At 44.7% G+C, this 23,849-nt stretch overlaps 2 protein-coding genes across 25 annotated transcripts in view; both read right to left on the bottom strand.

Annotated features, from left to right (window-relative positions):
- Nucleotides 1–582: 582 nt before the first annotated feature.
- LOC125772314 (serine-rich adhesin for platelets-like) lies at nucleotides 583–3,672 on the bottom strand. The gene has a single exon (XM_049443884.1). It carries the CDS (start codon nucleotides 3,670–3,672, stop codon nucleotides 583–585), a length of 3,090 nt encoding a protein of 1,029 aa, XP_049299841.1.
- A 73-nt stretch (nucleotides 3,673–3,745) lies between these two features.
- Nucleotides 3,746–23,849, bottom strand: part of LOC125771283 (glucose transporter type 1) — a 167,771-nt gene continuing 147,667 nt past the window's right edge. For 15 of the 24 annotated variants that reach the window (XM_049441756.1, XM_049441764.1, XM_049441759.1 and 12 more), the window contains 5 exons: nucleotides 22,648–22,872; nucleotides 22,398–22,537; nucleotides 21,185–21,211; nucleotides 13,553–13,656; nucleotides 3,756–3,887 (listed from right to left, as the gene is read on the bottom strand). In XM_049441756.1, the coding sequence (XP_049297713.1) occupies nucleotides 3,772–3,887; nucleotides 13,553–13,656; nucleotides 21,185–21,211; nucleotides 22,398–22,537; nucleotides 22,648–22,872 (612 nt within the window). In that variant the 3' untranslated portion in view covers nucleotides 3,756–3,771. Of the gene's footprint in view, nucleotides 3,888–7,792; nucleotides 8,225–13,552; nucleotides 13,673–16,250; nucleotides 16,550–21,184; nucleotides 21,212–22,393; nucleotides 22,538–22,647; nucleotides 22,873–23,849 lie in introns of those variants that run through there. The other 9 variants (XM_049441775.1, XR_007419289.1, XM_049441765.1 and 6 more) reach the window with 9 other exon arrangements.

Raw genomic sequence — 23,849 nt, 5'->3', positions numbered from 1 at the left:
ATTATCTAGCTTGGTTACTTGTTTTCTTCACTGTCAACCGAACGCTACCGCCGCTTCACACGCTTAGCTCCTAATTGCTATTTTAGTATTAAACGTTTTACCAGCTGCCAACGTAATGGCACCCGGCTCATAGCTGTATCGTGTATCCTAACCTATATCCTCTTTCATGCACTCTATCTCATGCACACACACACATATCCGGACAGACAATCACACAACGTCCTTCTCGCTCGCACGCTGCATTATTTCCACAATATACTATAATTGTTACGAGCTTATACGTGCTGAAATAGTGGCTTAGTTTCTAGCGCACATCCTCTCATCTGCGGTTCTGTGTGTGTTAGTGTGTATGTAATTACTCTAGCTTACTTATTACTAAAGCTTATTCGGTAAAACTTAACTGCTAGCGCTTCGCTGCCATAACCTCCGTAATAATGCAAACGTTCCTTCGTTCCCTATTGCCCCGCAAAACGATCGCTTGGTTGATGCGATGAATTAATGCACTGTCTGTCTTTCGATTGATTTAGATGTGCCTCCGTTATAGCTCCTACATCTCCTCCTCCTGTCCCGTCCTGTCACTCTTTATTTTCGCCGTCGGAATCGATTATTGCTCTGGTGTTCCTTCTGGCGGATGTAATCGGCACACTTCCTAGCGCGTGTGCGCACCACACGCACCAAACCGTTTATGCGCAGCGTGGTGCCTACATTCCGGCGCCAACCACCGCGTCGCAACACGACACCACCGGAACCGCCGGCATTGCACTCGGCAAACTCGTTGTCCGCTTCGTTCGTTGCATTCGCGTAGTACTGTGCCTGGCAGCCGTAGTACTCGTAGCACTGCGGACAGCTCGGTTGCGGCTGAGGTGACGGTGTCTGCGGTTGTGCCTGATGGAACTCACAGTTCTGTTGCTGTTGCTCCTGCTCGCGGACTAGATTGGAGAACGCCTGGAAGTAGAGCTGATTCTGCGCAGTTAGGTTGTAGTGGTAGGATTTGTTGTAGAACTGGGTGGCGGCAGCGGCTGCTGCTGTTGCCGCACTGGCGGCTGCTGTTTCACCGACGCCGGTAATACTGAACGCAGGAGCAGCTGGATCACCCGGTTGTGGTGTGTGAGGATCGCGCCTTGTATCACTGAAGCCTAGCGACAGCGTGGAGAGTGTCCGTCCGCCGAGCGTGGATCGATCGAGCGTACTGCTGGGATAGTTGTTGGATTGGTTGTTGAAGCCTCCCGAGGCCGACGGTGGACAGGATGGTTGGCGACCGGAACGCTGCAAGCTGGAGGTAGCCGAGCGTGAGATCGTACTGGCCGGTGCGGTGTGGAGGCGCGACCGTTGAGAGGAACCTCGAGACACGGTGGAGGTGTTCAGCAGCTTATCGTGCTCGGACGTCTGGTGCTGTTGCTGCTGCTGGTTAATGTTACGGTAGAGCGTGGACCCATAGTTCCCGGCGAAAATGGACGAAGTCGACGAAGATGACGGTGACGATGGTGGGAGGTTCTGGCTGAGATTGACCGAGTTGCGATTCAGATTGGTTTGCTTCTCAAACCGCTTCAGATCCGGCGAGATAATGCTGTACACGGTGGTAGTCGTCGCAGACAGCGGTATGGTCGCACCGCAGGCACTGGTCATCGAGGCGCTCGTGGTGGTCGTACCTGCCAGCGTGGAGGTGAAGATGTTGCGCTGCTTCAGCTCGAGCTGCTTCGTACCAACACCGGCGACCGTCGTCGAAGGCATGATCGTGTTGTTCAATCGCTCCTCGCTCTTGCACAGACTCCCGCAGGACGAGGTTCGCTTCGTGCCCGTGTTGTCCGTATCGCTGCTCTTGATCAGATAATCACAGTTATCCACCCGGCAGACATCGTAGCTACTGTGGTCTAAAAAATGGTTCGTACAGCAGTTCTCCACGATCTCGCTCTCGTGGTGGAAGATGATCGCGTTCCCTTCATCACCGTTCTCAGCGCGCCAGATCGAGACCGTCTTGAAATCGGATGCCGATGCCGAGGGTGATGATTTCTTGAGCAGTTCCTCGATCTTGCAGCTGGATGAAGATGTCTGAATGCCTGCACCTGCCGTATGACTCGGCTCGCCCACCGGCAACGGTTCCGGAAGTCGACGTCGGATACGGTTCGGGCTGTACTCATTGTCGCTTGCCGTCTCACTAACGTCTGCTCCACCGGATTCGGTACCGCTACGGCCTCGTGTACTGCTGCCAGCATCCACCAGCGAAGACACGGAGCTGATGCGTGATTTGTTCGATTTGCTCTCGTCCAGATTCGCCAGGAAGCTCCACTTGATCTTGGAGGGCGATTGGAAGATCTCCGGGATGTTGATGTCCAGATCATCGAATTCGTAGTTTGCGGTACCGATCTCCGACAGCTGTCCGATGTTCTCGATCGTGATCTTAGAAGGCGTTAGGACGAGCTGACTGCCGGCGCTCTTCGGTGTACCGTGAACCTGCTGCAGCTGACGCTGAGTCGTGGAGGTGGTCGTACTGGTGGTGGTCGTAGTCGAACCACCCGGTTGATCACTGGACGTGGAACCAACGGTTGAGAGCAGCGACTCATTAAGGCTCGCAATGTCCTGTTGACTGTCGTTGTCATTCATGAGTGCTTCCCCAATCGGCGCACCTGCTCCGGACAGTGGCAGCGGCTGTAAACGTTGTCTCTGCTCTTCTCGATCCAGCTGATGTTGTATGGCCGTCTGTGCCTGGATCTGGCGAATATTTTCACCACTGATCGAGCAGTAAGAGTTCTCACTCTCATCCGCCGTATAGTAGCTGCACTGGAACCGTGCCGGGTTGATGTTGAAGTTCGAGATGGTTGCATTCGAACCACCGCTGTCGGGTTGCGTTCGACGACTCAGAGCGGTAGGCGATTGGGGACCATGTGCAACGGTACCGTAAGGACCGGCTGATCCTACCGGAGCTGGCTGTGAGTGATGCGAGTGATGGGAGCAACAGCTACCTCCACTGAGCGGCGTCGTTACGCGACGTGATCGGGGTGTGCTTCGTGCGCTACGATGCGAACTCGACACGGAAGGACGTCTCGAAAGGTTCCGTTGGAGGGAGGACATCTGCTGTGATGCGTACTGCTGCTGTTGCTGCTGTTGCTGCGGCGGAGGCTGATCCACCACGAAGTACTGTTGGATCTCATCGTCGTCATCCGTCGTGGTGAGATTGCCTCGGCTGCAGTGACAGTTCTCTGCGTACATCGTCGATGCGCTGTCACCGGCGTGCCGCTCGTCCTCGGTACAGAGGGTCGCCGTCGTTCCGGCCACCTCTTCCTCCTCCTCCTCCTCTTCCTCCTCTTGCTGTCTTCGCCGCACTATCTCTTCTTCTCCACCGCCTGTGTTCTCCTGGTGATGGTACTGATGCTCGGACGACTGATGCTGCCGGTGGTGCGTACACCGGGGCGACTGCTGCGACGCCGAATGGCGCCGATGGCTGTGGCCGCGGTGCGCATGGTGCGCATGATGGTGGTGGTGGTGATGGTGATGATGGCCACCACTGGATGCGGCACCGGCAGCACCCCCGTAGCTGCTACTGCCGGTCGTTTCGCTCCGGAGACTGATGCGACTGTGGCTGAGACCTCCGTGACGCTGGGACCGACCGGTGCCGGCCAGCGTGTGCAGGCTAACCGTGCTGCCGAGCGGGCAGCGATGGTCACAGCCCAGCATCGGCGAGCTTGGGTCGCCGCCACCGTCGCTCAGCGTCGCGTCCCCGGGCGGAACCGACGGGTCGAACGAGCTATTAGGAGTCAAGGCGGTGCTCTTCAGTCAAGGCCCTGTGTTCTGGCAGACAGGTACTTGCTGCTGATGACGGTGATGGGGCGCACAGGTGGCAGTTCGATTTTGAGTATTTCTTGCGCCTTCGGAACAACGCTCGGATGCGGCTGAATGTGCGAGAGAACAAAGAACAGGTCAACCGAAGCGCAACCAGGCACTGGATACACCCGGTATGATCGGGGAGTACCGCGAGCCAGAAGCGAAATGGCCGGCAGGATGAGGAACATGGTTTCCAATGGAATGCGGGGGGGAAAGGACGGGGGGAGGGAGGGTACGGATTTTATCAAACGACATGAAGAATGGATGACGATATCTTCCTGCAGCTAGCAAGAAGAACGATACGCATTCGCAACTATGAACGGCAGCCGAAGATAAAGGGCATAGCTAATTCATCTCATACAAAGTACAAGGAATAAAGAGCTAAATAGAAAATGCATGCCATAAAGAGTAGCAAAACAGAGCAGTTAAAAGAAGAAGTCGAAGAGTTTCGTTGCAAAAGGGGCATGCAATGCAACGACAATATGTTAAATCATCCTACTGATGAACCGGTAATGATAAAAAGGTCGAATGTAAAATGGATGAAACAAGAGAAAGAGCTAACAGGAGAAGTTAATAAGTTTACACTGTTCCCAACTGCTACGGTCATGCATGTTGCAAGCTTGAATAGGTAGTTCCTGCGGCGATGGTTTGATAACTTATGTTTATGTGATTGGTTTCGAATACGAGCAGACAAGCTATGAACAAGGAGTCGAAGAAACGATATGTATGTATGTTATGCAAATTGCTTTGCTTGCGACGAGTTGATAAGCTGCGACACAGCCAAGTATGGAGAAAACTATTCGTTGTGACTTTGTTCATAGCTTGTTAGGCTCGCACTACTATTATGACATTGTCAGTTACAATACTATTTGTTAGCATTTTTCATGTGTACTTACTAACTCTGAAGGTTGTATCTTGGTACAAAATCTAATCATTTTTATCTGCTTGTCAATGTTCAGAGATGTTTTTTGTTCCTGGTTTTTAATCTGCTTCTCGAGCAACGTTTTTCTCTCTTTACTCTATTTCCTATAGATGCTTCTTTTTCCCAATTTCCATCATTCCCGCAATCACATTGTCTTAGTCGCGAAAGTTAACTTCTCATTAAAATTTATATATTTTCCTACAGCATGTTCACTCAGCACCATCCTCACTCGTTTGTGCTACGAATTGAGATTGAATTTTATCATATTTAGCACTCGGTGCCGAAAATCCCTACACCCCATCCACCCGGGGGGTGGGGATCGGGGGGAAACTTTTTTTGCGCGTGGTTCCAAATTTCCATCATTCATTTTTCAACTCGCATCGCGGCTCGTGGAAGAGTGTATTATGCTGCAGGCCAATTTATTATGCATGAAACATTACGACCGCGCTCGTTCTATTTCATGCTTGGCCCCTTGGCCACTCGCTTCCCGTTTTCCGGTGCCGTTTTCGTCCTTGACCTCGGCGCCGCAGCAGCAGTGGTCCTGTGCTTGTTATCTTTTCCTCACCACCGCCAAACAGGGGCGAGGATTGGGGCGTAAAATTATGCCTACCACATCCTTCCGTATCTTCCACCACCCCGGACAGGGATAATGTAAATGTGTATGAATAAATTGCACATAAATTTTAGCACAAAATATATTTATGTATCGATAGCGCTTGGGGACGCTTTGACGGTGGGACAACGATTAGCCTTGTGGCCATCGGATCGGGTAATGCGGCGGGCACCGCATGCTGAGAGCATAAAATATATTGAACTTAATAAAAAAAAACACACACACACACAAAGTTGTGGATCAACGGCCTGAGCCTAACGAGATACACAATGGGCAAATGAAGGAAGTTACTCATATGCGACGTTTTCGGCCATTTATCTCCCGGGGTAATGTAGCACTTTGGAAATTTAAAATCATCCCAATTTACATTCTATCGGAGTGATTACCGATACGGCAGCCGGCAGCTAGTAAATCGGATCGTTATTTAAATCGGGGCCACGAGCCTGTTGCATACGGGTGGTTTAATTTCTACTTTATGGAGACGGTTAGTACTGGATCGCCAATAAATTTGACATTGCAGTCGCCTGAAAGTATGCAATTATCAACACAAAATCATTCTCATAATAGACTCTTTAAAAATGCAACAATATTTAGAAGAGAATAAGCTTTAAACACAAACAATTATCATGTCACTTCGATCCAAATTAAGGAGCGAAAAAACCACGGATTCTAGTAATTTGCATTTTTCTCCTTAAGCTCTCTCTTTAGTCTTTCTTTTTAGTCATAGAATGACGACGTGTGGAACAAGGGAGGAGATTACCGGGTTTTATGTTATCGGTGCTCGATTTATCGACAGTGGAATCGGTTTTTGATTATTTAATTCGAAGTGATTAGATCGTATCGCTTTACTATTCCTGCCAAGCGCCAAACGAGCGCCTTGTTTGTGGGTCGTGTCCGCTTGCCTTATCGCATCTAATTGGGAATGCCTAATTACGTTGTTCGGAGGATTATGCTTTCCCGATAGCAACCATACCGTGCTGCGAGTCGTTCTGGGTCCTTCGAGTTGGTTTATGTGATTGTTTTTAGATTCTTATTAGATTACACTGCCGCCGTAAAGGTTGACAGCGGGTGGTACAATCTGTGTTTGGTGTTTTTGGGATAAGGTTTCAGTTTCCGATCTCAAGGAATATTAGAAGAAAAAAACAAACAACAAATTTCTAAATCTCGAGACAACAACATACACGCTGCTGCCACCCCCTCCGGTATAGCCTCCAGGTGTCGTAAGCCGGTTTTGTGGAGGAATTGTCAGAACGGGCGATTTTCGGTAGAGCGGCATGTTTTATCTCAGGCTCACGACTCACATACAGGAGGGAACAGCTTGCTGTCAGTACAGTACACACCCGAGGAACGTTACTTGGTTCTTTGGTGTGTCTTGAAATCACCGTCGAAATGGATGTCCCCCATCGCGAAAAACGGTTTACGTTTCGCGTACATAACTTTAAAAAAACAAACCCCCCTCAAGGATGGTATCGTGGCATTCGCAGTTCGGGGATTTTCTTTCTTTTTTTTTCTTTAAGAAACCGTCATTCTACTTTTGGACCGAAAAGTACCTCACGCTGCATACCGTTTAAAGGCGCAGGTTACGCTCAATAGTAAACACAGGAAGTACACGAACACACACGCACATACATATACAGACACACACACACCGAGGGCCGGGGGGCGAAGGCGGTCAGTCAGTCGAAGCCGGAGCCCCCGGGGGGAGAGTCAGTAACGAGGCAAATGATATCGATTTTGGTTACTAAAAGCAAAATACCTGAACAATCGGGTCGGGCTCGGGATAAATGGCATGCACAGAACGAAACAGTGGACACTCGGTGTGTACGAAATAGACCAACGGTGTCTGTGCCCTGAAATCGCACGGAAATAAAACCCCGAAAGCCAGCTATCCACTAGTCTAGCTCGTGTGTAGTGGATAGGAAGGAGTACGGCAACAGAAACGTGTCACACTAGGGACCTGAAGGAAAGCAAAAGAAACAAAGAAAAGGAAAAATAGAAGAAAAACCCGCGAAAGATCCGTAGTGTGTGTGTGAGAGAAAGAAAGAAAAGAAGAGGAAGAGAGAGAGAGAGAGAGAGAGAAAGAGAAAAGAAAGATTTAGTAGGGAGCGGTTTTTAAATTAATGTTACATACAATGTCGACTAAACAGGGACAATCGTAACTTAAGCAGAACTTTGTGTGTAAGAATTGTTGCCCTCACGATCTTTTATGCTATTGTGTTAGGCAGCTGTTACCGAATACTAATACTAACTGTCAAAACTTAAGCCTCATGACTTACGTCAAAGTGATCTTCGAGTGTTTATATCGCGGGTTTGAAAACTCCCTGTCAGCCTTAAGCATCGAATGCCACAAAACCATCGCTTGTGTAGTGGAAAGAAAGAGTTGTGTCTAACAGCTCAGTGTACGGTAAATTAGTAAATGACTCAGTAAAAGCTTGTACCTGTGCACACGATCCGTCCATGTGCGGAGTGACGCCGGAAGCTGTCCCGTACCGGTATTCCTTCGGCTGCGTCAGCCTGATAGCCGTACGCGGCGTTCCCGTGGGCGGCCGCCGCTGTCGTCGACCGGCCACTTTGTCTCGTGCGGCGCAGCGGCATCGGCGAGCAGTTGGTGCTGATGGCGACCGTTTGGCCAACCGTACCGGCCGTCGTGGTACCGTAGTTCATCGGCACACCGCCGTAACCGGCTGTGGGCGCCGTGTAGCCGAGCCCAACACCGACGTACTTGGACGTCGGGCCAAGCAGATTACTGTGGTCGCTCAGCGGATACGGACCCATCTCACCGTCCATCGTCTTGGAGGATGGATCGAGCAGGTTGTGATCACTCAGCGGATACGGTCCCATCTCGCCATCCAGTGTCGCCGACCCGAACACTGTACTTGCAGGGCGCAGTGTTGCGATCGTACCACCGAGCGGTAGATGATGATGGTGATCGTGATGAATGCGAATTCGTCAGTGCGATCGGGGAAACGTAGTTGAGTAAGATCGGAAAATCGGAACGATATTGGGGAACATGTGCGATCGGTTGTACAGTAGTGATGTTACCGGCACAGTGAGCGTGAGCGTGGGTAGAAAGAGAAGCGACACTACTTGATAACGGACCCTGCCGCCCATCGGACACGGAACACACAAGTCGCACACGTGAGACATTAAGTGTTTGGTGAGTAAGTCCCGGCCATAACGAGCACTTTTACGAGCCGTCAGAGGTTTTGTCGGGAAAGGAGTGGTTGTGTTATATCTCTCCACTAGTGAGGCTTTTGTTAACAAAACTAGATCAGCATTAAGAGAGACCCCGCTGGTGTCGTTGCGGTGCGGTCAGAAGGCTACAAGCAGCTTTAGCTGTACGGTGACTGGTGCTGGCTCAGCTTTACGCAACGATCTATTATCCGCAAAACCAAACCCGTTGGAACGCGGTATGAGTCGGTGAGATAAATGCGAAGTGAAATTAAGTGAGGAGCAGTAAAAAGAGCACTAAAACAGCGGTAATGGTAACGCCAGTGTGGCAGCTGTTGGAGCTGGTGCAAAGTGGTGAGTTGTGTGAGTTGATGGATCGGCTCGATCATCTCTATCTTTTCGTAGAGGATCAACGTGTTCTTTGTTTTGCTCGTGGCAGAATGGCGCGTTCGTACAGGCGAGTGACTTAAATGCTACTAATGCTACTATAAATATCGCTAAACGCTACGCACGCTTCTTACTTTTAGGAATGTGTTTTTGATTCGATTATAAACTAAAACACGCTTAACCTCCATTCGCTCGTAAAAACGGTCCTATCGCTACACCTGTGCAAATTCTGGGAAAACCGTGGATGTGTGCTTATCTCGCTGGCTCGTTTCAATATTGTGTGGAGCTTGGAAATCCTTGGAACGCGTTCGGTGGGCGTCACAAAACAAAAAATTAATGTTCCTCTGGCAGCAGTATAGGAACACCGGGTTTCCATTACGCGAGTCCTCGCAGATGGTACTCCAAACTTCTAAAGCGCTTCTGGAAGAGGAAACCTTTCAACACCGCTTTATCCCTCAAACCCACCCACCAAAAAAGGGGAGTAAACTGCACCACCCACCACCCACACAGAGCAGTTAGTGCTCTGTGTTTTTTCGTTTTTTTATTTTTGGGTGGAAAAGCGAGAAGTGTGACGATTTCCAACCGACACACAGAACAAGCTACATTAATGACCCGTGAACGTGCATAACCGTGTGCCGGGCAAACTCTGCAGATGGTTGGTTGGTGTTTTCGGTGTGCCTTCCCTTTTCCCGTTTTTTGGTCGCTTTCCACGAAAAAAGATGAATGATTATTACTACACAAACAGTGTTCCACCAGTTTGTCACCCGAGCGATGGCGGGTGGGACAGCAAAAAATAAAATAAAATGGTACCTCGCTAACATTCATCCACGTTAATGATCATCCCGGCGTGTGAGTCCTCACCGTACTGCAAGTGTTCGTTCGCTTAAAGTGCTCTGATAGCGAAGCTTTTATCAACCTGTATGGCGTTTTTCTGGCCACGCCATGTGCTGTTTGTCGTATGTTTTTTTGGCAGGGGGTTTTGCTAGTTATGTGTTTTAATCTTCTTTGCCGAAATTGTTTCATTTACTGCTTTAAAATCCTATTTCTTCCTTGTCTGTAGAGATTGAAGCTTAGAGTTTAACGTTGAAAAATCTGGAAATTCTTTTCGGTTTTTTGTTAAATTATATCACCTATCTTCATCTTGTGTATAGAATCTAGCTCAAACTATTTTTTTCTGACATAGTAAATTTTTTTGGCAGGTGTATAATATATGGAGTTAAATACAAAAAGCGAGTTACTGAAGAAAGAATTTACTAGACTGTGGTTAAGATATAAAGCTAAAGCAAAGTGTAAACAAATTATTAAAAAATAAATAAAGCATCTACAGCATCTAATGCAAATATAGCTATTACAGTGCAATCAACAATCAACCGTGACGGATAAAGCTCCATTAAAGGTTCCAAGAATGTCTACAAAAAAAAACAAACAAACACACGCGCGCTACAAACAACAAACAAGCCCCTTTGCAGGCCAACTTGCCAAAACCAATCGAGGGAAAAGGATGTCGCGCCTTGAAGGTGAAACGATTTGGACAACGATGGGACGAGAATTCCGATGCAACTAATGCGGACGAGGCGCACGAATGAAACGATACGAGCAAGGCCTGGCTTCACAAATAATATGTCATCGCTGCTTCACACCGCATGGGTGGGAGTTGCATTATGCCGTCCTTGCGCTTCGAGGTGTGAGATTTTCCTCGGCAGCTTGGGCAAAGGAAAATCCCACCCTCTATGAAGACATCCGTGGCCCCGTACCTTTATGCCGGCTTGATGTGCCGTGGCGTGATTTAATGCGAAGGAAAGTATGCCACAGCTCAAACCACACACACACCCACACAAGATAGAGACCGCGGTGTGTCCCAGACACAGAGCGAAACGGCCATGCATCTTTTCCTTTCCGCTCGATGATAAATGATGAAAATGTTGCGACTGCAAATGACAACCCGTTGAAGCTGTCATACTCGATTTTTGGCGTCTGTGTGTGTGTGTGTGTTTGTGTTTGTGGGGTGGAAGGAGAAGGAGGGGGAGGGAGATGGGAACCTGGAGTTGCCCCCAGGTTTCCACCAAAACCCGGGTTGAGATCAGAGCATTTTGCACCGTCGCAATCGTAGCAGTGTGTTTGCGTTTTTCATTTCACGTGCCCTGCAATGCGTCGCGAAGGACGATCACGTCCCATCCGTTTGTTTTTTTGGGGTGGTTTTCCATAAGTCGAGGTCGGTGAGAGATTGTGGTGAGGACCGCGGTAAAGTGTTGATTTAAATCTTCCACTTACGAACATGAAAGTCATGTTTTTCCTCGGTCGACACAAAAACCGTTTCGGGTGCGGCAAAGATAAGTGTTCAGGTGTTTGAATTTCACTAGGAAGGGGGAGGAGGGGGAGGGGGGGGTAGGTGTTGAAGGGGATGGCGTCTGAGAGAAAGAGAACATGAGCGAGAGGAACAAAAGTGAAGTTGGCGCATGGTGTAGGTTTTAAGTACACGATTTAACACGTTGTATTTACAGACATTTTGGGGGGTAGGAAAAGCGTCTTTTTTCGCTCACTTGCTGAACAGATTAAAATAGGCAAAGAGATGGGAGAAAGGGAACGAAATTTAAGAGAAGAAAAAAATCGTATGCACACACAAACAAATACACATTTCACACGTGTATTTACACATACAAAAATGGAGAAAAAAAGCTGGAGGAAAGCGAGAAAACCGCGCCAAAAGATACGCTTTTCTTTGTAACAATTCGTGTACGAACGTGTATGTGTGTGTGTGCATTGTATTGTTGAATGTTTCTTAAAAGTTTGTACAAAAAAAAAACACACACACACTGTGGGAGCTGTGTTTGTTCAACCACAGCGCAAATACGTCGCGGAAATATAAGGAAAACTTTGCTTTTTCCTCCCTCTTCACAAAGCTTCACACACACACGACCAGACATACACGCATGAAAAACTGTGGCGTGACAAACATTTTTCTGGTGTTCATATGCTGTACCAGTTTTAAGTGATGTTTTCCTTACCATATTGCATACAAAGCATAGGGAAAATTGTTGATGAAATTTTACGCAACAAAAAAACTTTAACTTTTGTGAATGTTTTAAGTTATAAAAAAGCAGTTATTAAGAGGTTTTGACCTGCACCATTCAACCAGCAAAATCCATTCTCACAAACGCACGTTCTATTTCTAGTCCATGAAGGAGAAATTTTCCGTATTCAACTCAAGTGAGTAAAAATTTTTGTTTTGCCAAAGAATGCAATGAAGTGTGCGTGTGAAAATGTTTCTTCCTTTTCGGGCATGATAATGAAGCATAATTTAGGAATGTTGCTAGTTTAATTATGACGAGAAGTTTGGATCTTTTTTCCCCCTCACACAAGACACAGTAATTGGAAAAGGAATTTAATCGTAGACGCTTCGAATGAATCGATAAAAGCATTCCATCGTAAGCAACCGAACAACACATACGGTTTTGGCTCGAATGTTAGCCCCACAAGGGAATTTTCCAACGGCGTGAAAGATCAACGGTTACCGGTGGGATAAGATTAAGTTGAGTTGTTTTTACGAAATGAAGCTTTAATGGAGCACAGTCTCGAGTGGGGTTTGTCGAAGTGGCGTGTTGCGGGAAGGTGAAAATTGAGAAGAAAATTTATGGCTTTCGTATCGCAGAACAGCAGATAAAAAATACGCGCACACATCGAGTGAAACCACAAAGGATGAAACGTCAGCCGTCTTTGATAAGCGCAGGAGAAATCAAAAGAAAAAACGCCAGGCCAGCATGTGAACAATATGGCGGGTTTCTGATCCGAACCACGCGCGTGAATGATGGTAACGATGGGCCACCGTTTTGTACGCACAAGTGAGCCGTGTAATGATGTGTTCCTTGAGACAGATAGGCGAGACAGACACATGCAGGACAGCAGGCAGGAAAATTCGATACACCCTGATGCCACCATGATGCTGCCAGAAGCAAGAAAAATGGAGGATGGAAAAACGTGCCCAACGTGGGAAGAAAGCTTCCGCGTTTGTGTGTGTGTGTGTTTTGGAAAATTGGCCAACAAGCAGCACAAAGCAGGAAGTGTGAAAGAAAAGGAAGAGAGCGTGAGTGAAGCAAAGAAAGCTAAAAAAGGACGAAAAATAACAGCGACAACGAAACAAATACAACATAATGGCTGATTGCAGAAAAGGTAACGCGCGTAGCGAGAGAAGATTGATAGATAGGTTTTTAGAGAGTTAAGGTTGATGCGTGAAGGACAGATATGGAGCATCGTCTATGTGTGCCGCATGTGTGTGTGTGTGTCGCGCGCGTGTGTAAGAGGAAAAGAGCTTTCGATGGGTGTGTGTTGTGTAAAATAAAGGACGATCCAATGGAGGCAACAAAGCTATAGCAGCACGTAGTAAATGAATGACGATCTATCCATTCGTTCTTTTCTTTCCTTTTCCCCCGAAAAGGTGTCTTCTTTTTCCCTTTTAATACAAAACAAACACACGCACACATAATAAGCACACACACATACAGACACTTACATACATACAATAAACATGTACTAAAGCTTCCCGCCAACAGTGAGTAGCACAAAACACAAAACACAAAACACGACACACGAAATGTGAAAAAAAAGAAAAAACAAAATGAAGGTGAAGAAAAAGGATGGCTTACGTGAATCGTGCTGGGTCTTTTCCTCGGAGATCATCAGCGCGGCGTGTTCGATGCCCGAGTTCATACTTTGCGGCTCCAGATTATTTACGCAGTTTAGCATACTCCTGAAATTCGCACACTCTACGATTATGTAATAAGTGAATATTATCAGATTACCGATAGCGTGATGGAAACGAGTGTGAATTTTTAACAGTCTTTTCTTTGGTTGTTGTTTTTTTGTTGTTGTTTTTTTCCTCCTTCTCTTTTCGTTTTTCTTTCTTTGTTTTCAAAAGTGTAGTTTTTCATTTTAATTTTGTAAATTTTTCCCCCAATATTTCGTTGTTTTCTTCTTCTTCTAATTAGTTTTTTTCTTTCCTTTTCATACGAACCGTTTGCTTGGATTGGAATATCAACAATTACCAAAAACCCACCCCGGGATGAGGCAGGAAAAAAGCATTCCATTGCCAACAAAAAACAAAAGCTCTTCAATGAAGCTTTTATTAGCTGTTACACAAAAATGGTGTGAATGGTAATGAAAATGGCATTCTAGGTAAGTGTTTTTGTGGTGCAAAACCGCATTACAAGCCAGCTGCGGAAAGCAGCGTGTGGAATGGAAATTATTTGGTGGCACAAAAGCTACAGTAGGTTTGAAAAAAAAATGAGCAAACACTCGATTTTTTTTTCTATTTTTAATGTTTCGTAAATTTTTCATTATATTATTTTATATATTTAAAAAAGGCTTTTAATTTTTATTTATAAAAACAAAAAAAAACGTTTTTACTTATTTTTTTGTTACCTACTGTAAATCCACCAAACAAGATCCACACGGATGATGGCAAACTAGGCGTAGCAAGCAAATTACCGAGCTCGCCGTAAATACTGTGATTGTGATACAGTGTTGTGCTGGCGCAATAATTTAAGGTGCTGACGTGCGACCCCTAGTAACGCAAATCCGCAGCCGAATAGGCAAAATAGAAGGCATTTGATACATAGATTTGCTTGTGGGGGCCTTTTTTGTCTTCCTATTTATGTGCCGCTTCGTGCCGTACGGCGGTGGATCATGATGAAAAATGGATCATTTGCGTGTGGATAGTGACTGCTCCCATTGCGGAAAAGTGGAATGTGCGTGTGCAGTTGTCTGTGCGTGTGTGTGTTAGTGTATTGATCCTCTTTCCGATTGGGAGCAGTCGATCGTTACACGGGGAAAAACGCATTCTATGGTTAAATGGCAAAAGGTGTTTGGTAATGGGATGTAACGCCATTGTAACGCCAGTGAATAGCTCCTTTCGACAAGGATAAATCGCAGGAAAGGAGACGCACTTAAAGCAAGCGTTAGGAAACACATTTTCCACCTTCACCACCATCTTTGGTTGTCATATTTTAAACGAAGTTTGAAAGAAAAAAGTAAAGTATTTTTGTGAACGGTAGGCTGCCGGCTGTGTAAGAAAAGCGTCCCGAGTTCGCAATCGAACACCCCATCCACGACAGTTCGGTTTGGGCATATTGGAAAAGTTTTCCCGGATGGTGCGCCAAGGAGCGCATAAAGAAAAACACAACAACTTTATCTAGCCATTTCCGAAAGCTCTTTCTCCTTAGTTCACTCTCTCTCTCTCTCTCGCGCGCGCTGTTACGAGTCGATGGCAGACTATTATTTATGAAATTATCTCGCAGCAAGCAGACGGGCTGGAATGCATGATAATGTTGCTACCACCCCTCCCTCAAAAACCCGTCCACCCTTAATGTGCGTCCAGGTGGTGCTGCCCAGGAATTTTCCGCGTAATCGATGGATGAAAAGTCCACCAATGGTGGAGCATACAAAAAAAGGTAGACAAGCGCTAAATTACACGGAAATTGAACTTTAGCTATCGGTTTAGAAGTCGTTATTATCTTTCTTCTCTCTTCCTCTCTCTCGGTTCAATGCTGTAAGCCAAAGGATGCACAAGGTATGTAGTAGGAGGCTTATCCGAGACTACAGGCATGCTGTTGAGTGAAAGTTGTGCTGAAGTTGTTTGGGGGCGTTTGCATTCACTGATGGTAGTTTTGGAAAGAATTTCCATTTCCCAAACCAGTGAGTGCGTGTGTCCCATCCTCCCACGTGGAAAAAGCTGTACGGAAGTGACTTAAAAGAATGTTTTGTCGCGTTGTTTGGATTCTTATTTCGTGCTCAGTGCAACCATCCATGAAAGGGCATTGTTTATTTTTGCCCGGGGAAATTCGGATCGCGGAATATGGGAGGAAAATGGGTGGAAAAATAAAACAAAAAAAGAAAACCAAGGGAAAAGAAATAAACACGAAATAAATGCACGGCGTACCGTATCTCATCGCGAATAACTAATAACGAAAGTTTTCAGCATAACTTACACCGGCGCATTAAACCGTGTTCCGATTTTGGAATCGATTTAGCATTGTTTGCACTGTTTGGGGCTGTTTTAATTTTATTTACTTTTATTTGACAAGGCTGGAAGGTAACTGATGATGGTAGATCGAATTCGAATTTGAGAACAATGCGTTGGAATTTTTTTTTAAATTTCCATCAAATGAAAATTTACTTCAAAATTTTGTTTAAATCTTTTCCAAAAAAAAATCTTCAATAATAAAGTTTTAAGTAATTTAAAACAAAAACGGACTGCAGGGCAGATAAAAGAACGGAGAAAAACGAAATAATTTTTTAAAAAAGAAATAAAAATATGTAATGCGAAACAAATTGTATTCGTTTTTAAAACTTAATATAATATACATATAATATAACACTAAATAAACACACAAATAAAAAACCGCAATAGATTACCAGAATAAATTATAAAAAAGTAAAATACTCACGTGAAAGTTAGAAACAAACATACAAACTTAATCAAAATAACTAAAACCACTTTAACGAGAGGATGAAGGTGGGAGGTCTATTTTTTCGGCTCATCGGCTCCATCCCGTTTGCCGGCAGGGGACACATTGGATGCTGGATGCTGCAGCTGAAGCGAATCGGAGCTGATTGAGTTGTGTTCGGTTTGGGGATCGTTTTCACTGTAAAATAATAAACCAAGGTACAAAAAAAACCGGATCGTTTACGTGTTCAAAACGAGCATTAGTGCGGGTCTTGTGGGTGGTCGGTCGTGGATTAATCGAGTGATTTTTTTTGCTCTTCATTTTAATGTGAATGGATTAAATGGAATGGATTTTGTTGGAAGTTTCGGTACGCGGCTGGATATGGTAGTTGATTCAAGATTAAGAGGTACCTTTCTTTAATGCGAAGAAGCATCCAGTGGCCTATCTCAAGTACGATACGAAATTAATTTCATCCATCTGGAACGAATCGAGCTGGCCACTCGCACACCCTCCCCCCGTGCCGGGGGTTCGCGTTTGCGTTCGTCAATTATTTTCCCTATCCTTATGGATCGTGATTTTCCGCTCAAAATGACAAAATTGCTTTGGAACAAGAAGTACCAAGTATCGGTATCAAACGAGTCAACCAACGAGTGGATGGTACACACCTTTCCTGGTGGAGATTTCCACCAGTGGTGAAGAGTCCAGCAATTTAATTATCACAAAGGAACATCTCATGCTTCCTCGAAGGTTCCTCGAAGGTTCCTCGAAAGCTCCTTGAACTTGTCGGAAAAAAGAGTTAAACAGCAAACTGAGCCAAATGTCCCCGTCTTTTTTTTAACAACGAACAAGAGGCTCATGTTTTTGGGGAGCGGAAAGCTTTTTGATTGTCTAGATAGAGGAGAAAAAAAAAGATGCCTAGAGGCTTCTTCCTTGCTTCGGTTGTGAATGAATACACAGCGCACCGAGTTAAGAAGATTGGATTATTCATTAGAGCGAAAGCCCTGACATCATCATTACCGGCCCGGGGTCGGGACCATATCCCGCACTGGCCGTAGCACTGGCACAACTGATGGGACGAAATATTATTTATCTGTCTCCCACCTTACATCCAGCGTCCCAGCAGCGGCCAGCAGTGGAAAGCAAGGGCGGAAGCGATGGTTCACCGATGCCCTAATCACACGGACTGAGGCCCGGCCTCAAAAGGAAAGATGACAAACGCTCGACGAAAAGTTTGTCATCATCACGCGGCCGACCCGAACTGGTCGTCGGACGGTCTTGCGCCACCCGGTTTGCCTTATCAAAAGCCGTAAGGCTTTTCGCTCCATTAAAGGATGATTAATTGATTTAGGAGTAATTAGAAACGCCGGATTTCCGTCGACAAAGCCAAAAAGCGGCAGGGAGCAACAGCAAAGCAAAAGCAAAGCAAAAAAAACCGAGGACCCAATACAAGAAACAAGCGACCACCCCAGCCCGCCGTTCCCAAATGAATTTGAACGGGAGCCGGCACTGCAGGGGCTTTTTCTTGGAAGGAGTAACGTGAAAAGCAGTTCGACTTTTTCAAAACGAAGGACGCACAAAAAGGTCCTTTTCGCAATCGGAAGCCGAAATATCAGGTTTTGATCTGAAATTGTTGCGATTAAAGACGATGAAGACTTGCAAAGTCAAAGTACGCTTTCCGGACGGGCGAAAAGCTGCCGCTGACCAAATGGCTGGAAATGCTAAGCAGATTTTACGATTTCAAACAATCAATGCGACCGTTGTCGCATTACGGTTGAGCGGCTTGGCCGCTGCTTTCTCGTTCGCCTATTGATGTTTGAAGCTGACGCAACTCGGCGTACGAACGTACGCTTTAAAATCGCCCAAGTACGTGAAAGCGATTTTTTCCTTTCATTTCCGGATTTACCATTTTTTTGTCCGCCGTCTGATGAATCGTAAAACCGAATCCCGATCCCGGCTTCCGGGGGGTGCCGCTGTGCAATCGGATTGAATAATTCATAATGTTTGCCTAGCGCGCGGCCATTCCAATTAATGGGCAGCCTTCGTCATTTTGTGTTTTTTTTCGTTGTTATTTTCCACTGCTTCAAACATGAAACGTGGAAACGCAACGGAAACAGTCACCATCGTCGTTCGGTTGTTAGAGCATCAGGGAAACAAAGATTTTAATGGTTTCTAATGCTGCTTCACCTCACACCGTTACCGTCTCTAACAAACAAAAAAACCGATGATCGGTACAATTTAATTTGAGTTCTTTCTTATCGTGAAGCTGTTGTGATGTGAATTTTGTACGTGTTCGATCAGTGGCGGCAGCGATTTTGTTTGGCAATTTGTTTGCTACCATTTATGGCAGCGAGTTGCTACTTGGAAACGAGAAGCTCATGATGAAGGTGTTTGGGAAAGTTCGTCAAAATGTCCATGAGCATGGGTACGGCAATAGCTCTTAATGGTGCTTGAAAGCTAAAGCAATAATGTTCGAGCATAGCAAATGCGCATTAGCACAGCGCTGTACAGTCAATCTTGAATTTAGTGACGTTCAAACGAAACACTTGTTTTAAACTGATTTTTTTTTGTAAATACCAAAAGTAATGCCACATTTATGTTATTTGAAGAGAACTAACTCCATTCAAACTCAATTTCTTTGCTATGTGCTTTCGTTTGAAATACTTGAATAGTTTCAAAGAAGTTGTGTAGTAACTGATCTTAAAAGGCGATCTAATAAAGCAAGATTGCATACTTTTAGGCGTTAGTAAAGCAAAATACAGACTTGAGTATAATTATATTCTAAAGACTATCTACAATTCAAGATTAACCGTACAAAACGGAAGCAGAACGTGCAGCAGTAGAATGTTTTGCTGGCAAAAGTTTCATGTTTAACTACGCTAGTGAGCTTTTGTGCTTCAGGAAGCTTGATTCCTTTAAAAAAAAACAAATCTAAGTTCCATCCATCCAAACGGTTGCAAAGTATATATGCCGTCCGATTAATGTACACCCGACTATCGGTAACTGTTACAAATTCATACACGTCCTCTGGCACTGGCTTGTGGATGGTGGTATGAGTGAGTGAAGTGAGATGTGTCTCTTGCTGCTCCATCGGCTCCATTCTGTCGACCGCGGCCGAGAAGAATGATGCGAGAAGCAATAATAATCTGATAATATTGCGCTATCGGACCATATAAACGCACACTCACACAAACACACACACACACACACACTCGCATATCGCACGTACACAAACACGTGCAATTACTCTTCTTTCCTTATTGTCGCATTTTAAACGCGAGTGGCGGCTCTTCGCACGATCGTTTAATTCGTTTTTAACCGTATTTTAACCGCTGGTGTTGCATTTTTTCGTGATTTGTTTGTGGTGCGTGTTGGTGCGTGTACACACCGCACACACACACACGTAAGTTGTAGTGTGCGGTTGGGTGTGCGTTTTGGTGCGTTTACTTGTTGCCCTTTCGTGTTCGAGACGGGTTGTGAGCCTGTGTGTTCGTGAACGTGAAACGTAACAACTATCGTGTATGTGCTTTTCGTGGAAAGCGTCCGCATTTTCCAACCATGACCTCTTCAGTGAGGCGGTTTGCCTGGGGGAAGTGTCACGTTACCCGGTTGCTCATTACAGATGCGTCAGTGAAGACAAAACAGGGGAAAAAACAACAAGCAGGTGAATTAACTGGTTTCGGGAAGGTTTGAGATTTTCCACGAACGAACATTCGGTAATGGCAGTGAAACCGTGAAATCGTATGGCCCGAACTCTGAAGCCCACTTGCAAAGATTGGTTTGAATTTAATTACCAACGTAAACGACCGGGGAAAGCTCGGTTTGGTTGGTTTTGCTTTCCCGCATGGAACTGTAATTATTGCAATCGATCGATGCGCGGTTTCGTTAATTGACCGGTGTTTGGGAGTGAATTTTTAAATAAAAAAGAAAACAGAACGTAGAATTTTCTTCACTGGAAGTGTGATCGTTGGGTTCAGATACAAATGATGAATAAATGTGCGTGTAAGATGGATGGGAAAAGTTTTTGATGAAATAAAGAGGGAAACAAAAGTTTAGCTGATTTTCACAGCTGTTGTGTTATTTGGCCAACAGTCTAATTAAATATTAATATATTAAACAGAACTTCACATTTGGAAGTCATTTTGTTTGTTTTGTTTTCTAGTTTTCATTTTGCACAAACTTTTTTAGTAGTACTCACGAGTTTTGTAAAAAAACGTAGTGCAGCTGCAGAAAAACCCCGAATGTAAAACTGTACCCAATTCATGCAATAGAACAAAATTAAAGCAAAAAAAAAAACATAAGGATAAGACCTTGTTGTGCTCGCTTATTCTACGACTTTTAAAAGCTATTACGAGATACAGCGTACAACAAGGGATCGAAAATGGAAACAAAACGTTTAAAAAAAGAAAGAAAGCAGACAGCTGTGCATCGTACGTGGATGTTTTTGGGTGCGTTCTGCTTTCGAAACGCAATCGAACCATTGATAACGCAACCCGAAGCTTAGCAAAACAAAGCCAAAAAAAAGGGAACGATTTCCTAGTTGTGACGCTAATACGCTAAAGTAGGTGTGCAGGTGTCGAAAAGCGCGATCACAAAAAACGGTCAAAACAAAACGAATGAGCTCTGGCATATTCAGAGCCGCGCTTTTATTCTCGGATGAAGAGTATCAGGGAAGAAAAGGGAATTTTGGAACAATTTTTTTCTTTTGGTGTGTGTATGATTGTGGGGGCCATAACTGTTGCTTGTTGATTGTATTTTTTTTTGCTTTGCTTTGTTTTACATTCAACAGCGAGCGAGCGAATTCTCATTTGCTTGTACTGCGCAAACTGCACTTACCCGTAGAGTCTACTATCGCGAAGGTTTCTATAAATTAGGGAGGGTAAAAGTAAAGTTCTTGATATTCTGCTTCTGTGAAAGGGGGAGGGTGGGGGGTGAGTTTTCATATGTGTGTGAGTGTGTACGGGATGTGAGAAAAATATTTTCATTAACAAGGTGTACATATAATGGGTATTAAAATCAAAGTTGAATCGTTTAGTAAATTGAGAAGAGAAGAGAATGTAATATTAGAAATCTTCCTTTTTCTCCAACAGTTACACTAGTGAGAGGTGAATAAAACTGGAAAACAAAAACGCAGAATGAAGTAAATGAAAAAGAATTAAATGAAAAACTTTAATGTTCTCCCCCATTTCCCAAAGGCGTTTTTGTGTTCCTGGAAAAACATTACATTGCGATCCCCCTTTTTGCCTGAGGGCAAAGATGATTAAAAGTTTTTTCTTTCTCGTCGATACTTTTGCCTTGCATCCGGATGTCTAATTATAGTGAAGATGGATGCATAACCACCGAACCATAATCAACCTTAATGGCGTCTTTACAATTGCAGCACTTATGGAGAAGAATATTGCAAGATGTTTTTTTTCTATCGCTCAAACATTCCCCTGGGGAGAAGGGTTTTATTGGTACTCTAGAATCAACCGGATAAAATAGTAAAATCCGGCTAGAATAGTACAAAAAATGTATATTTTGGGGTGAAAAAATTCAACTTCGAGTGCAATTTGGGTGGAGCATTAAGGAGTCTTTCACCAGTTCTTAGTTTTTTATGAAGAACTTGTGGGAGAAAGCTTCCGACTTGGACGTGGAATAAATTCAATAAATCGAGTTTTTTATAAGCTCAAACTTTTTCCACCAAATTACCAATTGAATGATCACAATTTGAATGCCATTTTAAGGATAATTTTGATTATTTTTTCTTGTAGTAGAGTTCGCATATTATTGGAAGAAAATCCACAATTTCCTCTGTAGATCTCCTTTTCTCCATTACCCATATACGTTGCCCCTGTGGTGTATGCAACGATTTGCATCGATCAAGTTTCCAACATCGGGCCTGGATGTACGAACTATTCTATCATATAACTGTTGTTGGTAACTGTTGCTTTAGTAAATGTCGATGTGCGTGTTTTAATGTGTTGAAGTTGTTGTGTAGAAAGCGGCAGTAGAAAGTAAGGTGAACGAGAAACAGAGTGGTTCTGCATGCAAAATGAAATGGTCTTACCTTCCGTTTCCGTGCCTAAACAGAGCTAAAATTTCTTCGAACGTTTTGTTTTTGGTCTCAGGAACCTTTTTATATGTAAATATCCAAAATATTGCTAAAAATACACTAAACGGTAGGAATGTATAATTTTCCAAGGCAGTCTGTTTGGAAAGAGAGAAAGAAGAAATGGTTAAATTTATGTTTGAAGCTGGATAAACTTCTATAAAAGAACATTTTCTTTTCATGATTCAAACGTATCAGGTTAGCTTACCTTTAAACTTGGGAAACCAATTCCAACAACGAAGTTCGCCATCCAGTTCACGAGTACCGCGATCGCCATCGCGCTCGGCCGCGGCCCTTGGGAGAACAGCTCGGCAGTGATCATCCACGGTATCGAGCCCGGTCCGACGGCGAAAAACACGACGAAGGCCAGCGTTGACACTACCGACAGGTAGGACATCCAGTCGATCATTTCCTGCACATAACCAAAAAACTCCTAAACTATGCGTGTAACAACTTTGGGTTCCCGTATTTAGAAGGCTTTTTTTTCTTTTTGGGTGGGGGTTTGTGGGAGTGAAGTTAAATGTTTTATTTTTTGTTCGTGTCCATGTCCGTGCCGTCGCAGTCATTCGGGTTCCGTCAGTAGGAAGGAAGAAAAGGACACTAAGAATCATTTCCGGCATGTTTTTGGGAAAATGGAAAGGATAAGGAATGATTTTGTTTCTGATGTAAAGAGTATCGAATCGGTTGTTCTATTGCTGGACGAAAGAAAAAAGTTGTCGAACTGGTTGGAAGACATTTGGCGACGTGTGGACAGCAGAATGACATATCCAGAGAGCGGATAAAACAAACCCCTTTTTTCGAAAAAGACACTAGTCACCTGTCGCACCTAGAAACAATTCAACACAAATTGATTGTCGCTGCATAACAAGGAGAGGATCATTGTAAACGGAACAAAAAACCAAACAAAACCAAAAAAATATATATCAAAAGCGAGGCTCAACAAGATCAATAACCAGATAAGGAAACAGAAGACAAAACTAAACATCGAAGATAAAATAAAGAAACAGTCGAGCAGGAGCAAATTACGCTCGGTCACCTCTTGGGGCAGTCACCGAGTTGGTATACGGGCAGCACTGAGGTGAGAAGGCTGCTCTTTTCAACTAGTAGCGTTTAAGATGAATAAGATTAGTTAGTTAGTAATAGTAATTAGTAGTTGTACTTGGGTGGTCTAGCGAGTATACGTAAGTGAGATAAAGAGAGGCTGTGTATGGTTACGCCAACAGTACCCGCGTCCTTTAAGTGATGCACCAAAATACCACAAACTAATGCCGCACTAAACTCGCCGTTAAGACGTTCAGTCAGTAACAAAAGAAAAAATGGAAAAGAAATACAGAAAACGTATAACACGGTGCACTCAACGAGTATTCCTTTCCCCTGCACTTTCGATAAGTGGTTGTGAGTATTTTTATT

Source organism: Anopheles funestus, chromosome 3RL, assembly GCF_943734845.2.
Source record: "Anopheles funestus chromosome 3RL, idAnoFuneDA-416_04, whole genome shotgun sequence".
Lineage (NCBI taxonomy): Eukaryota > Metazoa > Arthropoda > Insecta > Diptera > Culicidae > Anopheles > Anopheles funestus.
The sequence above is the reverse complement of the archived record's forward strand: the minus strand, read 5'-3'. Positions and strand labels throughout refer to the sequence as shown.